Genomic DNA, 23686 nt, shown 5'->3' on the forward strand with positions numbered 1-23686 from the left:
TGATAATTGACTTTCTCTGCTTCACTTATTTCGCTTAGCATAATCTCCTCCAGTCCCATCCACGTTGATGTAGAAGTTGGGTATTCCATCTTTTCTGATGGCTGAGTAATACTCTATTGTATATATGGACCACATCTTCTTTATCCATTCATCTGTTGAAGGGCATCTCGGCTCTTTCCACAGTTTGGCTGTTGCGGACATTGCTGCTATGAACGTTGGGGTGCATATGGCCCTTCTTTTCACTACATCTGTGTCTTTGGGGTAAATACCCAGTAGTGCAATTGCTGGGTCATAGGGTAGCTCTATTTTTAAATTTTTGAGGCACCTCCACACTGTTTTCCAAAGTGGCTGTACCAACTTGCATTCCCACCAACAGTGTAAGAGGGTTCCCCTTTCTCCACAACCTCTCCAATATTTGTTGTTTCTTTCCCTGTCCATTTTGGCCATTCTAACTGGTGTAAGGTGGTATCTCAGTGTGGTTTTGATTTGGATTTCCCTGATGGCTAATGATGATGGACATTTTTTCATCTGTCTGTTAGCCATTTGTATGTCTTCTTCAGAGAAGTGTCTGTTCATCTCTTCTGCCCACTTTTTGACTTGATTATTTGTTTTTTGGGTGTTGAGTTTGAGAAGTTCTTTATAGATTTTGGATACCAGCCCTTTATCTGTAGTGTCATTTGCAAATATCTTCTCCCATTCTGTGGGTTGCCTCTTAGTTTTGTTGACTGTTTCCTTTGCTGTGCAGAAGCTTTTTATCTTGATGAAGTCCCAAAAGTTCATTTTTGCTTTTGTTTCACTAGCTTTTGGAGATGTATCTTGAAAGAAGTTGCTGTGGGCGATGTCAGAGAGGTTACTGCCTATGTTCTCCTCTAGGATTTTGATGGATTCCTGTCTCACATTGAAGTCTTTCATCCACTTTGAGTTTATCTTTGTGAGTGGTGTTAGAGAATGGTCGAGTTTCATTCTTCTGCATGTGGCTGTCCAATTTTCCCAGCACCATTTATTGAAGAGACTGTCTTTTTTCCATTGCATGTTTTTTCCTGCTTTGTCGAAGATTATTTGAGCATAGAGTTGAGGGTCCATATCTGGGTTCTCTATTCTGTTCCATTGGTCTGTATGTCTGTTTTTGTGCCAGTACCATGCTGCTTGGTGGTCACTGCTTTGTAATATAGCTTGAAATCGGGCAACGTGATGCCCCCAGCTTTGTTTTTCTTTTTCAACATCTCCTTGGCGATCCGGGGTCTTTTCTGATTCCATACAAATTTTAGGATTGTTTGTTCCAGCACTTTGAAAAATGTCATTGGAATTTTGATCGGGATGGCATTGAAGGCATAGATTGCTCTGGGTAGCATAGACATTTTAACAATGTTTATTCTTCTGATCCATGAGCATGGAATATTTTTCCATCTTTTTGTGTCTTCTTCAATTTCTTTCATGAGTGTTTTGTAGTTCCTAGAGTATAGATCCTTTACCTCTTTGGTTAGGTTTATTCCGAGGTATCTTATGGTTTTTGGTGCTATTGTAAATGGAATCGTTTCTTTAATTTCTCTTTCTACAGTTGCGTTGTTAGTGTATAAGAAAGGAACTGATTTCTGTGCATTGATTTTGTATCCTGCCACATTACTGAATTGCTGTATGACTTCTAGTAATTTGGGGGTGGAGTCTTTTGGGTTTTCCACATAAAGTATCATATCATCTGTGAAAAGAGAGAGTTTGACTTCTTTGCCAATTTGAATACCTTTTATTTCTTTTTGTTGTCTGATTGCTGTTGCTAGGACTTCTAGTACTATGTTGAACAACAGTGGTGAGAGTGGGTACCCTTGACGTGTTCCTGATCTTAAGGGAAAGGCTCTCAGCTTTTCCCCATTGAGGATGATATTCGCTGTGGGTTTTTCATAGATGGATTTTATGAGCTTGAGGAATGTTCCCTCTATCCCTATACTCTGGAGAGTTTTAATCAGGAAAGGATGTTGTATTTTGTCAAATGCTTTTTCTGCATCAATTGAGAGGACCATATGGTTCTTCTCTCTCCTCTTATTAGTGTGTTCTATCACATTGATTTGCGAATGTTGAACCACCCTTGCATCCCGGGGATAAATCCCACTTGGTCGTGGTGGATGATCCTTTTAATGTATTGTTGGATCCTATTAGCTAGGATTTTGTTGAGGATTTTGGAATCCATATTCATCAGGGATATCGGTCTGAAATTCTCCTTTTCGATGGGGTCTTTGCCTGGTTTGGGGATTAAGGTAATGCTGGCCTCATAGAATGAGTTTGGAAGTTTTCCTTCTGTTTCTATTTTTTGAAACAGCTTCAGTAGAATAGGTATTATTTCTTCTTTGAATGTTTGGTAGAATTCCCCAGGGAATCCATCAGGCCCTGGACTCTTGTTTTTTGGGAGGATTTTGATCACTGCTTCAATCTCGTTACTGGTTATTGGCCTATTCAGGTTGTCAATTTCTTCCTGTTTCAGTCTTGGCAGCTTATAGGTTTCCAGGAAGGCCTCCATTTCATCCAGATTGCTCAGTTTATTGGCATATAGTTGATAATAATTTCTAATAATTATTTCTATTTCCTTGGTGTTAGTTGTTATCTCTGCCCCTTTCATTCATAATTTTATTAATTTGGGTCCTTTCTCTCTTCTTTAGGATAAGTCTGGCCAGTGGTTTATCAATCTTACTAATTCTTTCAAAGAACCAACTTCTAGTTTCATTGATCTGATTTACTGTGTTTCTGGTTTCTAATTCATTGATTAATGCTCTAATATTAATTATTTCTCTTCTAATGCGTGGCTTAGGCGTCATTTGTTGCTTTTTCTCTAGTTCTTTAAGGTGTAGAGTTAGTTGGTGAATTTGGGATTTTTCTATTTTTTTGAGTGAGGCTTGGATGGCTATGTATTTCCCCCTTAGGACTGCCTTTGCAGTATCCCATAGGTTTTGGACCGATGTGTTTTCGTTCTCATTGATTTCCATGAATTGTTTAAGTTCTTCTTTGATTTCTTGGTTGACCCAAACATTCTTGAGCAGAGTGGTCTTTAGCTTCCAAGTGTTTGAATTTCTGCCAAATTTTTTCTTGGGATTGAGTTCCAGTTTTAGAGCATTGTGGTCTGAGAATATGCAGGGAATAATCTCAATCTTTTGTTATCGGTTGAGACCTGATTTGTGACCCAGTATATGGTCTATTCTGGAGAAAGTTCCGTGTGCGCTCCAGAAGAATGAGTATTCTGTTGTTTTAGGGTGGAATGTGCTGTAAATATCTATGAGGTCCATCTGGTTCAATGTATCATTCAAAGCTCTTGTTTCCTTGTTGATTTTCTGCTTAGATGATCTGTCCATTGCTGAGAGTGGAGTATTGAGGTCTCCTACAATTAACGTATTGTTATCAATATGACTCTTTATTTTGGTTAACAGTTGGCTTATATATATGGCTGCTCCCATGTTGGGGGCATAGATATTTACAATTGTTAGATCTTCTTATTGGATAGACCCTTTAAGAATGATATAGTGTCCTTCTGTTTCTCTAATTACAGACTTTAGTTTAAAATCTAATTTGTCTGATATAAGAATTGCTACCCCAGCTTTGTTTTGAGGTCCGCTGGCATGGAAGATGGATCTCCATCCCTTCACTTTCAGTCTGGATGTATCTTTAGGTTCAAAATGAGTCTCTTGTAGACAGCATATGGATGGGTCCTATCTTTTTATCCAATCTGCAGCCCTGTGCCATTTTATGGGAGCGTTTAGGCCATTCACATTGAGAGTGATTATTGAAAGATATGAATTAATTGTCATCATGTTGCCTGTGAAGACCTTGTTTTTATAGATTGTCCCTGTAAATTTCTGTTGTAGATCACTCTTGGGGTCTTTCTCCTTTTATAGAACCCCCCCTTAATATTTCTTGCAGGGCTGGCTTAGTGGTCACATATTCTTTCAACTTCTGCCAGTCGTGGAAGCTCTGCATCTCTCCATCCATTCTAAATGAAAGCCTTGCCGGATAAAGTATTCTTGGCTGCATGTTCTTCTCATTTAGTACCCTGAATATGTCTTGCCAGCCCTTTCTGGCTTGCCAGGTCTCTGTGGATAGGTCTGACGTTATTCTGATGTTCTTCCCTCTGTATGTAAGGAATCCCTTACCCCTAACTGCCCTTAAGATGGTTTCCTTGGTTCTAAGATTTGCAAGTTTTACCATTACATGTCGGGGTGTTGGCCTGTTTTCCTTGATCTTAGGAGGGGTCCTCTCTGCCTCTAGAACTCGAATGTTTGTTTCATTCCCCAGATTAGGGAAGTTCTCAGCTACGATTTGCTCAAATACATCTTCTAGCCCTCTTTCTCTCTCCACTCCCTCCGGGATTCCAATTATTCTGACATTGGAACGCCTCATGGTGTCACTTATTTCTCTGATTCTATTTTCATGGATTCTGAGTTGTTTTTCCCTGGCCTCCTCTTTTCCCTTTTTATTTATTATACTGTCTTCCAGATCGCTTATTCTCTCTTCTGTCTCAGTTACCCTAGCTGTTAGATTATCCAGATTGGATTGGATCTCATTGATAGCATTTTTAAGTTCTGCCAATTCCCCTCTTATTTCTGCCCTTAGAGACTCTATGTTGCCATTAATTGATTTCTCCATTCTAGCCATTGTCTTCACAATTGCTAGCCTGAATTCCATCTCTGACATCTTGGTTATGTCTGCATCCATTTGTAAATCTGCAGCATAAGTCATAATCTCTGAGTCTTTTCTGTTTTGGGGGGCTCCTCCTCCTAGTCATTCTGTTGATGGGTGTTTGAGGGAATGTATAGAGTCGAAATTATTGACCAGAACCCAAGCAAGATGCACCTGTTTTCTTGGGACCTTAGGGTTGCTGGCCTCTTGTTTTCCCAGCCTGTCTTCTGCGGGAGGGGCCTGCTGCGCTGTTGCTCATGCAACCCTGTTTGGGCGGAGTTGCCCTGCGCCCCTGTGGCGGGGGATGGGCTCAGTGGGAATCAGTCTTTGGGGCTTTTGTTCTCTGGTGCCTTTCCCTGGCGGCTTTCTGCGTCTCTTCCACGAGTCAGAGCAGAAGAGACCGTTTCCAACCCTCTGTCTCAGAGCAGAGAGACCTCAGTCTGTTCTTCAGTGAGCTCTCCAGGCCACACAGTCTCCATTTCTGTCCCTGCTGCTATAAACTGCAGCGGCCTGGGTTGTGCGCCTCTCCGCAGTGCTCCCAGTCCTGCCTCCAGGTCGGGGCACGTCTCTGCCCTTTGTGCTTCTAAAACCACCAGCCGCTCCCAATTCACGCGGGCGACTCCGCCGCTTGGGGTTTCCACCCCCGGGGGTTGCAGTTTACCGGCACAACCCCGGGGCACTGGGTTTCTGTCTCGGAGGCTGCAGTTTGCGTGCGCGCGACTGTCGCTCCGGTTTCTATCCAGGGGTGCTGCAGTCGCGTGTGCGACCCCGCCGGTTTGGTTTTCCACCCCGGGGGCTGCCCTAAAGTCCTTTCCCGCCGCTACCCGGTCTGTGAGTCTGTGCCCGTCCACAGCGCGCGAGGCTGTCACTCACCGGCAGTGTAGGATCCCCACGGCCAGGCACCCTCCCGCTGCCCTTTATCCTCCGATATCTGCCCGCAGGATCATGGCTCTCCGCTTCGTACCTCAAAACCAACCGCCTGCGATATTCTGTTTGTAGAGATCCAGATCTTCTTACATCTCAGGCTGGTTTCGTGGGTGCTCAGAGTGGTCTGGTAGTTATCCAGCTCAATTCCGGGGACCAGTTGAAATAGGGTCCCCTACTCCTCCGCCATCTTTCGCCTCCTCCTAGTGAGGCAATTCTTTTGACTTCTTGGAAGTGCTGTCAAAGAAAATACAGTATTTTCATTCTACTTATTTTATGTTGATAATAAACTGTGTTTCCTTTTCTTACTAATGCAGTATTTCTTTTGCAAAGAGTAAGAATCATACACTAGACAATTGAGAGTCTATCACTTAAAAGATTATCTTAAATTTTATGTGTCTGTTGTCCTTGTACTAGGAGTAAGGGACTGAAAAAGTCTAAAAGGATTCACATAAGTAATTTTTTGCAATATGTACAAAAAGGGGGAAAGGAAGTGGACAGAAAGGAAATTTACATGTCATTTGAATCAAAATACATGAAAAAATTAGAAAAAATTCACGTAGTTGCTAAAAGATAATCCCAGCAGTGTTTCTTCTAGCAGTTGACAAGTTCTTGGTTCATTATGCAATCATGTATTTTAAAATGAAAGATGGGACCAAAAGCACTTTTGTGGATTTGACCTTGAACTGAGACAGATTGCCATTTGGGTTAACACCCAACAATATCCAATCTTCATTTCATGCATTTGCCATTTTCTTGGTGTTATTAATGTTCTTTTAAAATAAATTACATTTTTTAAAATGATCAAAATTCAAAACCACTTATATCTCTCTGGGATTGGTTTAAGTACACTTTTGTTTTTTTCCCCAACAAGACACTTATGCCAAAACAGATAGATACGAATATGTATCTTATCAATGAATAAGAGAGAAACAACTAATTTGAATCCTATGCATTAGTGTCTTCAAAAAAGTTATTTCTTGGCTTATATAGATGAGTGAACAACTTTTTATATTCTGCTTATGTTAATATTTGGTTTTGCTCCAAAGCCCGTTTAACTACAACAGTCTGTGTTCAGGTTCATCAAAGAAGTTGGTTGTTTAGATCTTGCTTTTGCTCCAAGATAGGTAATTTTAATATCAGCTTGGAAGTTTAAAAAATAATTATTCACTGACAGGGAGAATTTAACCCAGACATATTCTACTGTTAATTGACCACCAATAGACATAAAATCAATACCCATTATGTTCATCTGTGAGTCACATACCTAAGTAAAATGTTGAAATTCACTTGAATTTTAGGCAACTAATGGTAATAATAATGATAACTTATCAACGGCATACTGGGTTTTAGGCCTGATACTAAGTATTTCACATGTATTAGCTAATTCACTTCTCACATTTTGTTTTTTTCAACTTAAAACACATTTTGTTTTGAACAATTTGAGGCTTAGAATAATTTTGCTCAAGGTCACACTTGTGGCAGGTCCAGGATAGGAATTCCAACTCAGGCATTTGGATTGAAATGTATTTTATAAACTACCATACTATCCTGTTTTCTTGATATAATCAATTTCAGTTTCTTTCTTTTTCAGATTAGGAAACTGAGACCCAAATGATGGAATTGACTGAGCTTAACAACTAGTTTCTTAAATTGAATGGAGTTTATCAGCACTAGAAACCAAGACTCCTGACTCTAAGTTCAGTGTACTTTTCATTACAATAACTTCCTTCTCAGACAACAAACTGTTGGTCCACACGAGCCAGTTATTTTCAGAATATTTAAGTGTATAAAAGGACCCCTTACTGATTACTCAGTACCAACACAATTTTAAAACAATATTGAAAAAGCAGAGCAGAATGACAGATATCATTTTCCCAAGAATTTAGGATTAAGTTAAATGGAATGAGGTTCCTTTTTTCTACTGACCTATACTATATTTAGCTTAATTTCTATTTCCTTTTCTGATACTCTTCTAAAAGAGGTATTAGAACCATTGTATTAAACAAAACATAACTATTTTTTATTTTCAAGTATGTTACTTGAAATTAAAAGTGTTATTCATATATATCATTTATTTATATTATGCTATTCAAAATTCAAATCCTCTAATTTTTCTTCTTAATAAAATTGGCCTTTAGGTGGTATCATGATAAGGAACTTTCTGATAAAAAAATTTTTATGAGCCAGTCTTTCATTTGATTTTGATTTATATGCTCTATAAATAAGTGTAGGATGGACTGGTCAAGAGAAGAATATTTTTATGGTTTGTTAAAACATTTTATCTCCATGGAAAAAAAATAGATATGTATCAAGTATCTGAGACCATGCAGATTTCCTTCTTGCCCATTCATCATTCTGTAAATGTGTTGTGTGTATATACTTAGGATGAAATTACCATTAGTTACTAATACTTATCAGAATTGGTAAAAATAAGAAAGGGAAAAGATGTTAATCATGCTAAAGCTACAAAGGAATTTATTAGTTGTTATTTCTTTCAAAGGATTTTGAAAGTTGTGCATTAAATACAATATTTTAAGACCAACTTAAAAATCAAGCATTAGTTCATTTTAATTGGATTAAGTCATTGCTTTGGGTGGCCCCATAAATTAAAGATAACTATTTCTAAGGTCAACGCCCAAGCCTTTGGAATGTTTGTGCTTATATATTTCTTTATTATTTGTGTTTGTATTCTTGTGTTTGCTCTTATGGCTTTTATTGTGTGCCAATAATCTTTCTGTTTACTTTGGTAGACAAATAGTGTTCTCACAGTTTGAATGTGTGAGTCATGAAAACATAGTTTTGCGGGGGGGCTTGGTTGTTTTCTGTTTTGTTATGCTGGCTCCCCATTGCCTAAATTAATACCTGGTAATAAAAATTGCTCAGTAAAAATTTATCAGATGAATTCTACTTTATTAAATCCTGAAATCTTTCAGGGTATGTGGTCTTAAAATGATTTCAGTGACTAAAGAGATGGATAAAAGTCAAATTTTAGTACAGGTTCCTATCATCTTTTTAAAATATCAGTTCAACAAACTAAATTCACCTGTGTAAATAAAATAATTTCTGAATGGTATTTAAGCATGTTTGTCTAATGTTTGAAAGATACAAATAGTTTAGAATAGAGACTAAGATGATTTGTCCTTGATTATTTTTGACTATGTACTACAAAGAAAGCCAGATGCTGTGCTAATTACTTACCATGACATTATCTTACTTAATTTTCAGGGCAGTATTTTGAGGAATATCTTCCTAGTCCTATGAAAGATATGAGGTTAAGTAATTTGTTCAGGATAACACAGCTAGCAAGTAGCAGATTCAGGACTTTCTCCAAGCCTTTACTCTGTACTGCCTCATGTATAACAAGAAGTAAGCCCACGAGTATTCTAGATCGGATATAGTGAAGTAAGTCTCTAAGAACCAACTTTAGATTTTTTTTTTAGTCTTAACTATTTTTTAATTGGAGATATGTAGATTCTTTGGAATTGTGATTAGAAGCAGATAACAGATTATATCATATAATATTTTTCTCACACATTCAAGAATTGAAGGATTCTGAGTAGGGTAATGATAGTTTCTCATTAGTTTTAGCAGGATTAATGTGGCTGGCAAATAGACTTTAGGGCAGAGGCAGGGAGAAGAAAGGAGGATATTGCAATAATCTAGGCAAGAGATGGTGACTGCTTAGACCAGACAGTAAGTCTTGACCTTGATCCTTGAGCACTTGGGTTTTTGTTTTGTTTTGTTTTGTTTAAGATTTATTTTAGAGGGAGAGTGTGAGCCAGGGGAAGGACAGAGGGAGAGAGAGAGAAAGAAACAGACTCCCCGCTGAGCATTGAGCCTGGGGCTCAATCACACAACCCTGAGATCATGACCTGAGCTGAAATCAAGAGTTGGACACTTAACTGAGTCACCCAGGCACCCCCCGTGGGCACTTTTGCCAGTGCTTCCTGGAAATAGTTACAACTGGTTGAATTTGGAATGGATTTTTAAAGTAGAGTCAGTGGTATTTTCTGAATGATTAGAGATAGAAGAAGAGAGGAGGGAGGAGAGAAGAATAGACTAAGATGATTCCAAGGTTTTGGTTTAAACAACTGGAAAAATTATGTTGCCAATTCTGGGATAGAATCAAAACCTTGGTTTGGACCACTTTAAGTTTTAGACTTTCAAGTGGAGTATGTTAGTGAAAACTATTAGACTACCAAGTCTCTTTTAGTCAGTTTGCTTGAAGCTGGGCTTAAAGAACATACCTAGGGGCGCCTGGGTGGCTCAGTCGTTAAGCGTCTGCCTTCGGCTCAGGTCATGATCCCAGGGTCCTGGGATCGAGCCCCGCATCGGGCTCCCTGCTCTGTGGGAAGCCTGCTTCTCCCTCTCCCACTCCCCCTGCTTGTGTTCCCTCTCTCACTGTCTCTCTCTCTGTCAAATAAATAAATAAAATCTTTAAAAAAAAAAAAAAAAAAGAACATACCTAAACATATCTTTGGATAAGGCAGCAGCCCTATGAATTACTGATATTAGAGATAGAAACAAAGACCGTTTAGGTCAGAGTAGAAAAAACAGCCTTTAATGAAAATACCAAGACACAATTTATGAAAAAACATAGAAGACTTTATATACTTCAAAAAGATCACAGAAATCATCTAATTCAGTTCCCGATTTTATAGATGAACGGATATTGAGTTTCTGAGAAATTTGGCGACATGTCCAGTATTAAGGCCAAGAAGGAATAATTTTCTGATTCCTAGTTACCCTTCGTAAGAGCATACTTCAGGTATACTTTCATCCGTATTTATTGTCAAAAATAAAAACAACCTCTCAAATGATGACTATGCTTCAAATGTGGTAAAAAATTTGAGGACATTGATTTATACCATAGTTGTTATTTTTTTCTCCAAACTTTTTTTTTTGATAATCAGATAACCTAGAAAAGGATTTGTATTTAAAGCAACTGCATTGCAGTTAATTTTCATAAGAAGTTAACAGCAGAAATAATGGGAGTCAGTTTTTTAAGCAGTAAAATATCCTAGATTGAGATTTGTGTCATAATTTCTGTAATTGATTGGCATCAGCTATTAATAGTTCTTACTAGGTGTGGAAAACTGTACATTTCTCAGTGTGGTAAAACAACTTTTTTTTAAAAAAAGGCCAATTTAAATGCGCTAATGGAATGAATAAATTTATAAAGGTATCTTATTTTAAAACTCTGATAATGTGGAAAAGAGCAATTTAATATTTGATAGGTCATTTTTTTCTTTAAAGATAAACTTAGTTGCTCTAATTTGTATCTTACATCTTATAGTAACTGTGGAATAATCATTACATTGTATGCTTGTGTTTGTGGTAAACCTTTTAACAAGTTATATTAAATTTCCTTTTGATATTAAGTTGCTTTCTACAGATTACAGTAATATCAACCAACATATTCATTTGTTATTTCTAATTAATTATTTTATTCAAAAGAATTATAAATAGTTCAGATTTTTTCTATTATTTCCCTTCATGGTATAAAATTAAAAATACCAAAAAAAAAAAAAAACAACTTATTTTTGATCTGTTTTTCTCTAGATTGTGATTTTTGCTTCTTTGTCTTGTTTTATAGAGCTACATTCACGGAAGCAGCCAAGCTCAGTTCGTGGCAGAGTCACACATTATTCTGGTACTAAGTATCCTTAAAAATACTGATGGATTGAAAAGGACAGAAGTTGCATGCTATCAAATTGACTTTTTTTATGACAATAATTATCAAGATTTAAAAAAGATATTAAATTTTAAACTTTACTATGTTACTTTCTAATTCCTATGCTAATTATTTTGTATTTAATTTTGTTTTTATTCTGAGTCATTAACAGCCTATAATTTTCTCTTTTTTTACTGACTGTTGAATTGCAAATTATAGCTTTTGCTCTGCATTGGGTTATCTTTGGCTAACGTCTTTTCATGGAGTTTTGTGTGGTTTTACCCTATTGGATCCTAACAGGGAGAAAAAAGTGTCCTAAAATATAAAAAGCAGAATTTTAAAATACTAGCTTACTACTGGTTCCCTTAAACAGTACTGTAAGTCAGAAGAGGGAGATTTAAGATGGTTAGACATGTCTTTTTGGAACATACCAGACTAAATGTTATGAATCAGATAACTGAGTACAATTTATGTTTGGTGGTAGAAGGGCAAAGAAGACAGGATAGAATAGGAGAGAGGTAAGGTTAAAGTGTCTAATTAAAACCAATCTCTGAATACTCTTAGAATGAAATAAAGTTACTCTTTGGGTAAACAACTGTATCTTGGGTGGGGGGCACTAAGGTTTGTGTGTCTTGAGAAATATTTGAAGGTTAAATTTATAATGTTGAACATATTGAGTCATCATCAGGATTTAAAATGTGCCTATAGAATTGTTTATAAAATTTGATTACTTTCCTGGTTACTAAGATTCATATTCAACTGAAGTAATCTAGCCCAAATTTTCAGTATTTTATGTAATCAGAGCTATTTAAATCTTTAAGGAATCTTAGAACTCATCTAGGTCCAAAACTCATTTTATAGGTGGGAAAACTAAAACCCACAAAATTTAATTGACTTGCTTTAAGTTGAAGGAAGAACTAGGATTAGAATTCACTTTTCTTTTTCATGGTCTATTGGTTAAGTTTTATATATGTTATTATGGTCTGTGGTACAGGATTTCATGAATAAATGTCAGTCATGCCATCTTGAAGTTTTTACTTTTAATCTGGAAGGAAACAACTCTCTTTAATATCATTAAGGTTTTTGTATTTCTCTACCTTATAACAGTGCATTTTTTAATTCACCACCAAGTATGTATTTTCTACCTTCAGCTTTTTAAGTAATCCATTTTATTTGCATAATATGTTCTGGACAGTGTGTCAGCTGTTGGTATATACTGAGTCTTCTATTAATTGTAGTGGAGGAAAGGGGTAGGAGTGCTTAAAGCACTTTGAATTCTCAAGAAGCTCACAGACTTCCTCATTTATAAAATCAGGATTAGCCAAGTAACCACATGGCATTTCCGTGTGAAGTAAATGAGATAGCACACAAAAAGCATCGAGTACTCACTACATGCTGTTTTGGGTTTTTTTCCCCCTTTTATTTTCTCATCAGTTCTACATTTGTATTTCTTCCACCCTTTACACATACTTGTGTGCATATGTGGAATTGTGCATATCTTCAGCCCATTTCTGGCTTGCAATTACCTGTGTGCTTTATTAAGGAGCTACTAGTATGAGTATGTTTTTGCTGTAGTGTGTCTCATAGATTAAAATCGGAAATATCAGTATTTGAATTAACATTCTCAAGTTTTGTGATCTTGATCAGTATGTGCCAGCTTTCTCTTTTCTAACTTTAATACGGTAAGAGATATGCACATCAGAGGTGCCTTGGGTGAGAAAATGAAATATTTCCAAATCTGTGTATTGGATCATCTCCTCCTCATTGGAAAATAAAGGAAGACCATCTTTACTCTTTACTTATCTCTCCATTATATAAATGTACTTATGAGGCAAAATACATTTGTGTTGAAGCATATTGTTAGGAAACATACTAATTATTACAGGTAACATTTTAGCTCTTATTTATATATTGTAGACTTTTGTTTTCTTTTCTATCCTATTTCAATCTATGATATGGCATTTTAGCAGTATACTTTATTCAAAGCAGCTAGTCTATGAAACACATCAGGAGTACCTAGCAAAAAGCTATGTTGAGACCATCATTGTATGGCAGGAATTCTCCAGGGTTTCATTTCATGGCTCATTGACATCAGGCTGAGATTTAGGATGCAAAGAAATTTCACAGGCAATATGAAGTCTTCCATGTAGATTTTTAACAGTAATAAATAACAGATTTAATAGTACTTATTCTCTTTATGCTACCAATAGTTACTTGTTGCTTTATTCTCCTGGTTTGTTTGTTGTACAGATAACTGAAAAAGAGAAAATGTCTTTTAAAATGGTGGACTCTTTAAAATTGGTGAAAGTTAAAAAGTAGCCAAAGTAATAATTTCTGATTTTACTTTCACTTGGCAGACTCTACTGATACTTTTTAAACTTACCATGTATTTTTTTTTTTTTGTAATTTGCATGTGTATTTTTTCCTTTATACAAAAAAAAAAAAAAAGTAAATTCCAGATGGTCACTTTTTGTTTATCTGGAGAGAATATGCCTGCTTTTTGCTTTTCTCCCTCTGATTTAGTAAGCCAAATCATTCGGTGCAATTGCTGCATGCAAAATTTTGTTGAAAAAAACTAAGAACAGATGGAGTCATTTCATGTCATAGGTTATAGATTCATATTTACTAAAAATAAGATTTTTCTCCCTATTAGTAGTGTTTTATTTTCTCAGTACCTTGTTTAGGGAAAAAAAAAAAGAAAAAAAGAAAAACAGTCCTAAGTAGTTCACTAGAGAAAACTATATAAAAAAGGAGTAAGAAATATCACGACATTTTAATGTGGAATATGTGAACTAAGAATAACTTATATAATCCTTTTATTTTTCCCAGTAAAAATTTGTTACTTATTTTTCATTCAGTTATGTTTCAATACCTGATGCGAATGTAAGATATTTGCTGTTTACAAGAAGGTGGACTGATAGAAAAATAATTATAATTTAGTGTGACAAATGTTATAACGAGTGCTTGGAAGCACAAAAGAAGGAGCAACTCACTGCCTAGAGAACTTGTACTGACTTTTCAGCTGGTTTTGATACAGTGGAAAAAGGAGTTTCCCAGACAGAGAATGAATGATAATATTCTAGTAGAAGGTCCGGCAGGTACAAAAACATAAAATGAGAGAGAATATTCACAAATGCTTAAGAGGAAATTGATGAAAGGTTACTTTGGATGGATAATGAAAATCTTCCCATACCTTGCTAAGAAATTTGAACCTTATCTGAATTCACCAAGATGTGGTCTGTATGTGCCAGTTGAGACAGGATACATGAGTTCTAGGACTGGCTTTTACTTTTTTAAAACTCTGATCTGTCCCTTAGATCTCCACATCCTTCAAATTCTAGGGTCTCAAGATGATGACATGAGATAAACATCTTTTGGAAGTAGAAGTGCTAATATAAAAGACAAAGGGTACACTAGCAATAATTTTAAAATATTTATATATATATACTTATAAAAACCACATTTGCTTTTTCTCTGAGAAATACATTTGTTTTCCATTTATTATAAATGAATATTATTTTACTTTGCATTTGTTTTCAATCTGTGATAGAGAGCAAATGTTTTAGTATATTATATCCAAGGAAAAACATACTACATATAAATTAATGATGGATGCAAACTGAAGATAATTTTAAATTTAGATCTCTAAGTCTTCTATAATATGTCAACATATTTTTGACGTCTGTTCTCATTTATCTTTAAATTGACATTCCTCATTCTCTTCCTAGAAGTAACAGTAAACATCATGTACAACTGAGAATAGATCATAATATAGTGCAGATGTATTTGTTACTCGTTCAGTAGGATGCTCAGTGCCTCTGGGTGCTATATATAATTTATACAAATAGCAGCTTCTGTTTTATGTGGGATTATGTCAATATTTTGGCTTTTTAATCAGTAAAAGGTGATTGACAGATTCAGCAGAGAAACTCAGGTGTGCACAGTAGTAAGTATATATTGCTGTGACATTATTCAATACAAATGTGAAAGTAATACATGAAGTAGACTGGGTGTGCGTGTGTGTGTGTGTGTGTGTATACACAGGCATTAGCAAACTCAGAACAACAGAAAAAGTCTCAGAAACATAGTCCATCCACTATATAGTTCCATCTCTTATCCTAATGTTGGGACTCTTCAATAAGACACAGCCAAAACGGCCACACTCACAGTTTAATGGCAGAAAATCAGCTGTTACTCCAGAGTTAAACATGGAAACTCGAAACTCTCGGATTTGTGCTGAGTCATTCAACCCTCTACTCAGTGAAGGAAGCCCTACACATCAAGTCTGACAGATCATCATCTAGCTTTTACCTCTTTCTAAAAATTAATACTTTACCTAAAAATTATATTACAAATGTGGGTTTTTTTTCCAAATGATAAGTCTTATGTAGGCCCTTTTTTAACCAAAACTTTTTTTCATTGATATATTGGAACTTAAGTTAAATAAGTTAAATAATAATTCTCAATACTCAAAGGCCTTAATTTAAAAAGGTATCTTTAAATAAAAGAGAGGGAAAATTGGCTAGTTTAAAGCCATTTTACTTTAATTCATACATCTTAATTACAACTATCAAGTTTAAAGTAGGTTCACACTTATTTTTTGGTAAAGCCTAGAAAACTCAAGTTTGCAGGAAATATTCTGAAGACAAGATCACACTTGTTTCTTGACCCTACTGCTTTAGAATAGAGTATTTTACCTTGGAGTTATACACAACCATGTAACTAGTCATTCCTTTGTTTTTAAATCCTACTTTGGGATTGTATGCACTGTATTTACTAAGTTCTTGCGTTTATTTTCAAGTAAATAAAACTAACTTCCTCTCAGATACAACAGTTTATATGCCTTTGGCCCTGCCTTGGATCCTCTGTAACAACAGTTGACAAACTAGGACCAGTAAGTGCCAAATCCAGTCTGTCTGCTATTTTGGTAAATAAAGCTCTATTGGAACATAGACACACCTATCCATTTCTGCACTGGCTATGATTCCTTTGCACCACAACAGCAGAGTTGAGTCGTAGCCATACATCATACAGCTTGCACAGACGTAAGTATTTATAGTTGAACCTTGAACAGTGTGAGTGTTCGGGGTGCCGACCCCTCCCCCACACACATTTAGAAATCCACATAATACTTTTTACTCCTCAAAAATTTATTAATAGCCTACTGTTAACTGGAAGTCTTACTGATAGCAATCAATACATATTTTGTAATATGATCTGTATTATATACTGTATGCTTACAAATAAAGCTAAAGAGGGGCGCCTGGGTGGCTCAGTCGTTAAGCGTCTGCCTTCGGCTCAGATCATGGTCCCAGCGTCCTGGGATCGAGCCCCACATCGGGCTCTCTGCTCCGCGGGAAGCCTGCTTCTCCTTCTCCCACTCCCCCTGCTTGTGTTCCCTCTCTCGCTGTGTCTCTCTCTGTCAAATAAATAAATAAAATCTTTAAAAAAAAAAACAAAAACAAATAAAGCTTAAGAAAATCATAGAGAAACTACATTTATAATACTGTACTACAGTAACAAAAACATCTGCATACAGGTGGATCCCAGCAGTTCAAACCTGTGATTTTCAAGGTCAGCTGTACTTTCTAGGCCTTTAAAGAAAAACTTGGCAAATTACTTCTCTGTAGGGTGTGGTAAGTAAAGCAAAAATCCACAACCTTATTACCTCAAGATATTTGCTGTTAACTTTAATATCTATCCTTACATTTCCAGCTATTTTGTTCCTTTGCCTCTATCATTTTCATCTAACCTTATAATATCATCCTACCTCATTTCTTTTATGTTTTTTTTTTTTTGATTGGCAACTGTCACTTACTAGTTTTGTGGCTTTTCATAAATTATTCAGACCTCTCTGCTTCATTTTCCTTATTTGGAAACTGAAGAAGAGGAAATCTGTGTCAAAGAGCTGTATGGCAATGAATGAGATGATGAACACAAATTTCCTTTTTGGGGGCTAACATTCTAGTGGCAGGAGAAAGACAGTAACTTAAAAAAAATTGAATGTGAAATTTCTTTCAAAAACAATGTTGCAGAGAAAAAACAGGAAAAAAGAAGTAGAGAGGTTGGAGGAGGCTTTTCTGATAAGATGTCATTTGAGCAGAAACTAAAAGGGAAGTGAGTTATGTGGATATTTGGGAGAAGAGCATTAAGCAGGGGAATATCAAGTACAAAGATGCCAAGGCAGAGAGTCCAGTTTTGTTGGAAAAATAGCTAGTAGGACAAGATAAGAGCAAACAAGAGCAGACAAGTATAGGCTATGGATCAGGGTGTAAATCATGTATGGTCTAGAGGCTATTTTGAAGTCTTGTTTATTCAGAGTGACATGGAAAGCTTTTAAATTGTTCTGAACAGAAGAATGACATTACCTGACTTAAAGATACTAAGAAAGAGAATGTTTTTAAGATTTAAGGGTAGGAATTTCATAAGCAAGAAACCACAAAATTCAGAGGGAAAGATATATAATTTGTCACATTAAAATGATAACTCTGCATAACAAAGCAATTTAAAAAAAGAATGAGGTCAACATCATCACAATATGAGTTGTTCCTTTTGCCTTTTGATTTACAAGTAATTGGACATCTGTAACCAAACAAAAGTACCTCTGCTCAATACAGCAGGACACCCCTCTGTATCCCCTATAGTCAGTGAATAGGATGTCAGAGAGGGCTGGATCCAAAGGAGTTTGTGAGCCTTGCCCCATACCCACCTGCTGCCATCAGAAAAGGTAATGTGGAGAGTGAAAAACTGCTACACTAACTGGAGATGGAGTATTTTGGGGATCCCACCAGCCTGATGGAAGAAACTGGCAGAGTCAGAACAGAACAGAGACAAGGAGGCAGAGAAAAAAAGAGGAAAACATACCAAGTTGCCCTTCTGCCCCAGGGCAACACTGCTACCTGCTAGGCTTGGAGGGTGGCAAGCAATAGCAACTACATCTCTGGCAGAAGAGGTGGAAAAGCAAAGTGGTGAGGGACAGATGGCCTGGCAGTGTAGGCTGCAGGAACCAACAACACCCAGCTCTCTGAGGGGGAACCTTATGACTGGGGGGAGGAAGAGTAAAAGGAAAAAGGCAGACAAGAACATCAAAGGGTCTTAAAAGTGTTTCCTGCAATAGGCTCCAGGATTTCAGCAGAAGGTCAGCCCATGGACCTCTGGGATTTTACCCCTGGAGGATTCTCTTACTGGCTCAAGGGTACTCCCAAAGCTCCAGGTGCTAAGCCCATACCTACTCAGACTCTGCCACCAGTTTTTTTGTTTGTTTGTTTTTTTTTTTTTTTTTTTTTTTTTAAACACAGTTCTTTTTACAGGCCTGCTCCTGAGGGTAGCAGTGAAAGCCATCTCTCATAAGAAGGCCCAAAAACCTGTGCTGTAGCACCACCTTCTGGAAAACAAGATAAAGTTTTCTAATTGCCAGCCTGTTGAACTGCATGTAACAAAGTAAACAAGAAAGTGGGTGCTACTTCAAATGGGACAGCAGAGGCACATTTCATTAGAGACTGTGAAAAATCATACTAATATGGTATCACAAAAAGGATAATTCAACAACCAAACTTCAAGGCATGGAATATTATAATCTAACTGATAATTCAAAATTTTTTCGTAAGAATGAAGAAATTTAATTAGCTACAAGAAAACTCCGGCAATTCAGTGAACTCGGGAATAAAATTAATGAACAGAAGGAGTTCTTTACAAAGAGATTTACATTAAAAAAAAATGAAACAAATTCTGGAGCTGAGAAACTTAATAAATGAGATAAAGAATACATTAGAAAGCATAGAAAATAGGGCACATCAGATGGAAGAAAGAATAAGCAAGTTGGGGGATAGGAATTTAGAAATGACTCAGTTGGAAGAAGAGGGAACTAATATTTTTAAAAAGTTAAGAAACCCTAAAGAGTTATTACTCTATCAGACAAGCAAATATCAGCATAATTGGTATACCAGAAGGAGAAGAGAAGGAGGAGGTAGAGTTTATTTAAAGTAGTAATAGCTGAGAACTTCCTAAACCTGGGAAAGAAACTAGACATATAAGTCTACTAAGTTAAGGGAACATCTTATTATCTCAATGCAAAAAGAGCTCCAAGAAACTGTTGAAAATCAATTATAAAGAAATCATCTTAAAGGCAGCCAGGGAAAAAAGGAAAATAACCTAGAAAGGATTAAGCTATCCCCCATTAAGTTATCAATGGATTTCTCAGCAGAAACTCTATAGGCCAGGAGAGAGTAGAATAACCTATTCAAAGTATTGAAAGATTAAAATTACCAGTCAAGAATACTTTATCTCATAAAATTGTCCTTCAAATATGAATGAGAAATAAAGGCTGAAGAAGCTCAACACCACCAGATCCGTCTTATAAATAATGCTGAAAGGAGTTTTTCAAGTTGAAATAAAAAGATGCTAATTAGAGACACAGAAAAAAATGGAAGTCCACAAAACTCTGATAAAGGTGATAGAAAACTGTAACTTTATAATAGAATAGTATGTTAACCACTTAATATAAAGATTAAAGGAAAGAATATTAAAAATAATCATAGCTACTGCAATTTTTTAATGAATTCACAGCATAAAAAGAGATATTTTGTGACATCAAAAATAAAAAGGTGAGGACTAAGGGGTAGAACTTTTATGGGTGAATCAAGAAAAGTTTTTTTTTTTTTTTTTCCGCTGATAGCAACTTATCTGAGATGTTTTATCTAAGCCACATGATAACCACAAGTTAAAAATCTAGAGACAGGAAACAAAAAATTGGGGGAGGACTTAGGGGGGAGACAACAAATTACTATGGAAAACCACAAATTTACAAAGAAACGGGGAAAAAGAAACATTGGAGATACAAACATCCAGAAGACAAAAGATAAGATGGCAGTAGTAAGTCCTTATATATCACTAATCATGCTAAATGTAAGTGGATTGAAATCACCAATCAGAAGGCACAGACTAGCTGAACAGATATTTTTAAAAAGCAAGACCCAAATATATGCTGCCTGTAGGAGACATTTCAGCTCTAACCACACACGTGGGCTCAATATAAAGAAATGGAAGAGGATATTCTAAGCAAGTGTAAACAAAAGAAAGTGGGACTAGCCATACTTAGATTGGGCAAAATGGACTTCAAGCCAAAAATGTTAGCAAAAGACAAAGTAAATCATTATATAATGATAAAGTGGTCAATACATCAAGAAGACATAACAAATGTAAATATATATGCACCCAACATATCAGAGCAGCAAAATATATTCAGCAAATACTAGCAGATCTGAATAGAGAAATAGAACACAATGCAGTAAGAGTAGGGAATTTCAGTAACCCAGTGTCAGCAATATATAGATCTATCCAGATAGATCATCAACAAGAAAATGTTAGAATTGGACCATACTTTAGAACAAATGGACATAGGACATTCCATCCAACAGCATAAAACACATTCTCTTGTCACGTGCACATGGAACATTCCCCAGGATAAATGATTTCATAAGACCCACAGCACATATTAGCAAATTTAAGAAGATTGTAATTATACCAACTATCCTTTCTGACCACAATGGTATGAAACTATAAATCAATAAGAGGAAATCTAGGAAATCTACAAATATGTGGAAACTAAACAACATATCTCTAAACAACAAGTAGGTCAAAAAGAAATCAAAAGGGAAATTTAAAAATATTTTCAAAAAAATGAAAATGGAAATACAACATACCAAACTAATGGGATACAGCAAAAACAGTTCTGGGAGGTAAGTTTATAGCAACAAATGCATATATTGAGAAATTATCTCAAGTAAACAACCTAACTTTATACCTCAAAAAACTAAAGAAAGAACAAGAAATTAAGTCCAAAGTTAACACAAGAAAGGAACTACAAAGTAGAAATAAATGAAATAAAGACCAGAAAATCAATAGAATGGACCAATGAAACTAAGAGTGGATTCTTCATAAAGATACAAAATTGACAAACCTTTAGCTAACCCAAGAAAAAAAGACTCAAAATCAGAAATGAAAGTGGAGATATTAGAACTGATACTTCAGAAATATGTAGGATCATAACAGACTTCTGTGAATAAATATATGCCAAAAAATTACATAATGTAGAAGAAATGGATACATTTCTAGAAACATAATTTCCCAACACTGAATCAGGAAGAAATAGAAAATACGAACAGATCAAATATGAGTAAAAATATTGTATCTGTAATCAAAAACCTCCCAACACAGAAAACCCAGAACCAAGTGGCTTCACTGGAGAACTGTACCTAACACTTAAATAAGAATTAACACCAATCCTTCTCAATTCTGCCAAAAAATTGAGGAATAGGGAACATTTTCAAACTCATTCTATGAGGCCAGCATTACACTGATACTAAAACCAAATAAGGACACTACAACAAAAGAAAACTATAGACTAATATCCCTGTTGACTACAAATACAAAAATTTGTCAACAAACTATAAGTAAACCAGATTCAAGAACACTTAGAAAGAATTATACACCATAACCGAATGGGACTTATCCCTAGAATTCAAGGATGGTTCAACACGCAAATCAATAAATGTAATACATAACATCAATAAAATGAAAGATAAAAGTCATGTGTTCATCTCAATAGATGCAGAAAAAGATTTGACAAAATACAACATCCTTTCACGATAAAAATCCTTAATGGATTGGATATGTCAGAACATCAGAACATACCTCAGCATAATGAAAGCCATATACAAGTAACCCATAGCTAACATTGTATTTTTTTAAAAGATTTTATTTATTCGAGAGAGAGAGGAAGCAAAAGTAGGGGGAGGGAGAGGCAGAGGGAGAAGCAGACTCCTGCTGAGCAGGGAGCCCTATATGGGGCTCGATCTCAGGACCTTGAGATCATGACCTGAGCTGAAGGCAGACACTTAACCGATTGAGCCACCCAGGCGCCCCGCTAACATTGTATTCAATGGAAAATATTGAGAGCTTTTCCTCTAAGATCAGGAACAAGACAAGGATGCCCACTCTCACCACTCTCATTCAATACTATACTGGACGTCCTAGCTAGAGCAATCAAGACAAAGAAATAGAAGGCATCTAAATTGGAAAAGGAGAAGTAATATTGTTGCTACTTGCAGATGATATGAGCTTATATATTTCTAGATCAGTATCATAGAGAGAATCCCAAACTCTGAACCAAAAAACTGTTGCAACTAATCAACAATTTCAGTAAAGTTGCAGGATACAGAATCAACTTGCAGAAATGAGTTGCATTTCTTCACACTACTGATGAAACATCTGAAAAGAAATAAAACCATCCCATTTACAATAACATCAAAATCAAAAAAACCTTAATAAATTTAAACAAGGAAATTAAAAATCTGTACAACAAAACCACAAGACTTTGCTGAAAGAAATCAGAACACAAACAAATGGAAGTACATTCTACATTCATGGATCCAAACAATATTGTTAAAATGTCTGTACTTCCCAAAGCCATCTATAGATTCAATGCAATCCTCATCAAAATGTAAAGGCATTCTTTACAGAAATAGAAGAAATAATCCTGAGGTAAAAGAACAAAGCCAGAGGTATCACACTTCTAGATTTCAAACAATTCTTCAAATCTATAGTAATTAAAGCAGTATTGTACTGGCACAAAAAACAAACCCAGAGACCAAGGGAATAGAACAGAGAGCCCAAAATTAAACTCCTACATATAAAATCTAATATTTGACAAGGTATCCAAGAACACTCAGTGGGAAAAATACAGTCTCTTCAACAAATAGTGTTAAGAAAATGGATAAGCACATGCAGAAGAATGAAATTGGACCCCTATCTTGTGCCACTCAGAAAAGTGAACCCAAATGACTTAAACATAAGATCTGGTACTATAAAACTCATAGGAGAAGACATAGGGAAGAAGCTCATTGACGCTGGTCTTGATGGCAATGATTTTTTGGATATGTCTCCAAAAACATGACAACAATAGAAAAAAATGGGACTACACCAGATTTAAAGGCTCTGCAAAGCCAAAGAAACAACAATATGAAAAAGCAACCTACAGAATGCAAGAAAATTTTTGCAAACCCCAAATATCAGATAAGGGGTTAATATCCAAAATATATTAAGAACTCATGCAACTCAATTACAAAAACACAACCTGATTTAAAAATGGGCAGAGGAACTAAATAGCCATTTTTCCAAAGAAGACATGCAAATGCCAACAGATACATTAAAAGATGCTCAACATCACTAATCATCAGGGAAATGCAAATCAACACCACCATGAGATATCACCTCACTCTGTTATAATTTAAGCCTGTTATCAAAAAGATAAGAAATAAATGTTGGTGAGGCTGTAGAGAAAAGAGAATCCTTGTGCTCTGTTGATGGGAATGTAAATTGGTGCAGCCACTATGGAAAAACAGTAGGGAGTTTCCTCAAAAATTAAAAATA

General features: G+C 35.9%; 1 protein-coding gene across 4 annotated transcripts in view; it reads left to right on the plus strand.

Annotated features, from left to right (window-relative positions):
• The window catches only part of TUSC3 (tumor suppressor candidate 3), a 258418-nt gene that overhangs the window by 215941 nt on the left and 18791 nt on the right, over positions 1–23686 (plus strand). For all 4 annotated transcript variants that reach the window (XM_078069672.1, XM_078069674.1, XM_078069675.1 and 1 more), the window contains exon 7: positions 11180–11243. In XM_078069672.1, coding sequence (XP_077925798.1) covers positions 11180–11243 — 64 coding nt within the window. The remainder of the gene's footprint in view (positions 1–11179; positions 11244–23686) is intronic.

Source organism: Halichoerus grypus, chromosome 3 (genome assembly GCF_964656455.1).
Source record: "Halichoerus grypus chromosome 3, mHalGry1.hap1.1, whole genome shotgun sequence".
NCBI classification, from domain to species: Eukaryota; Metazoa; Chordata; class Mammalia; order Carnivora; family Phocidae; genus Halichoerus; species Halichoerus grypus.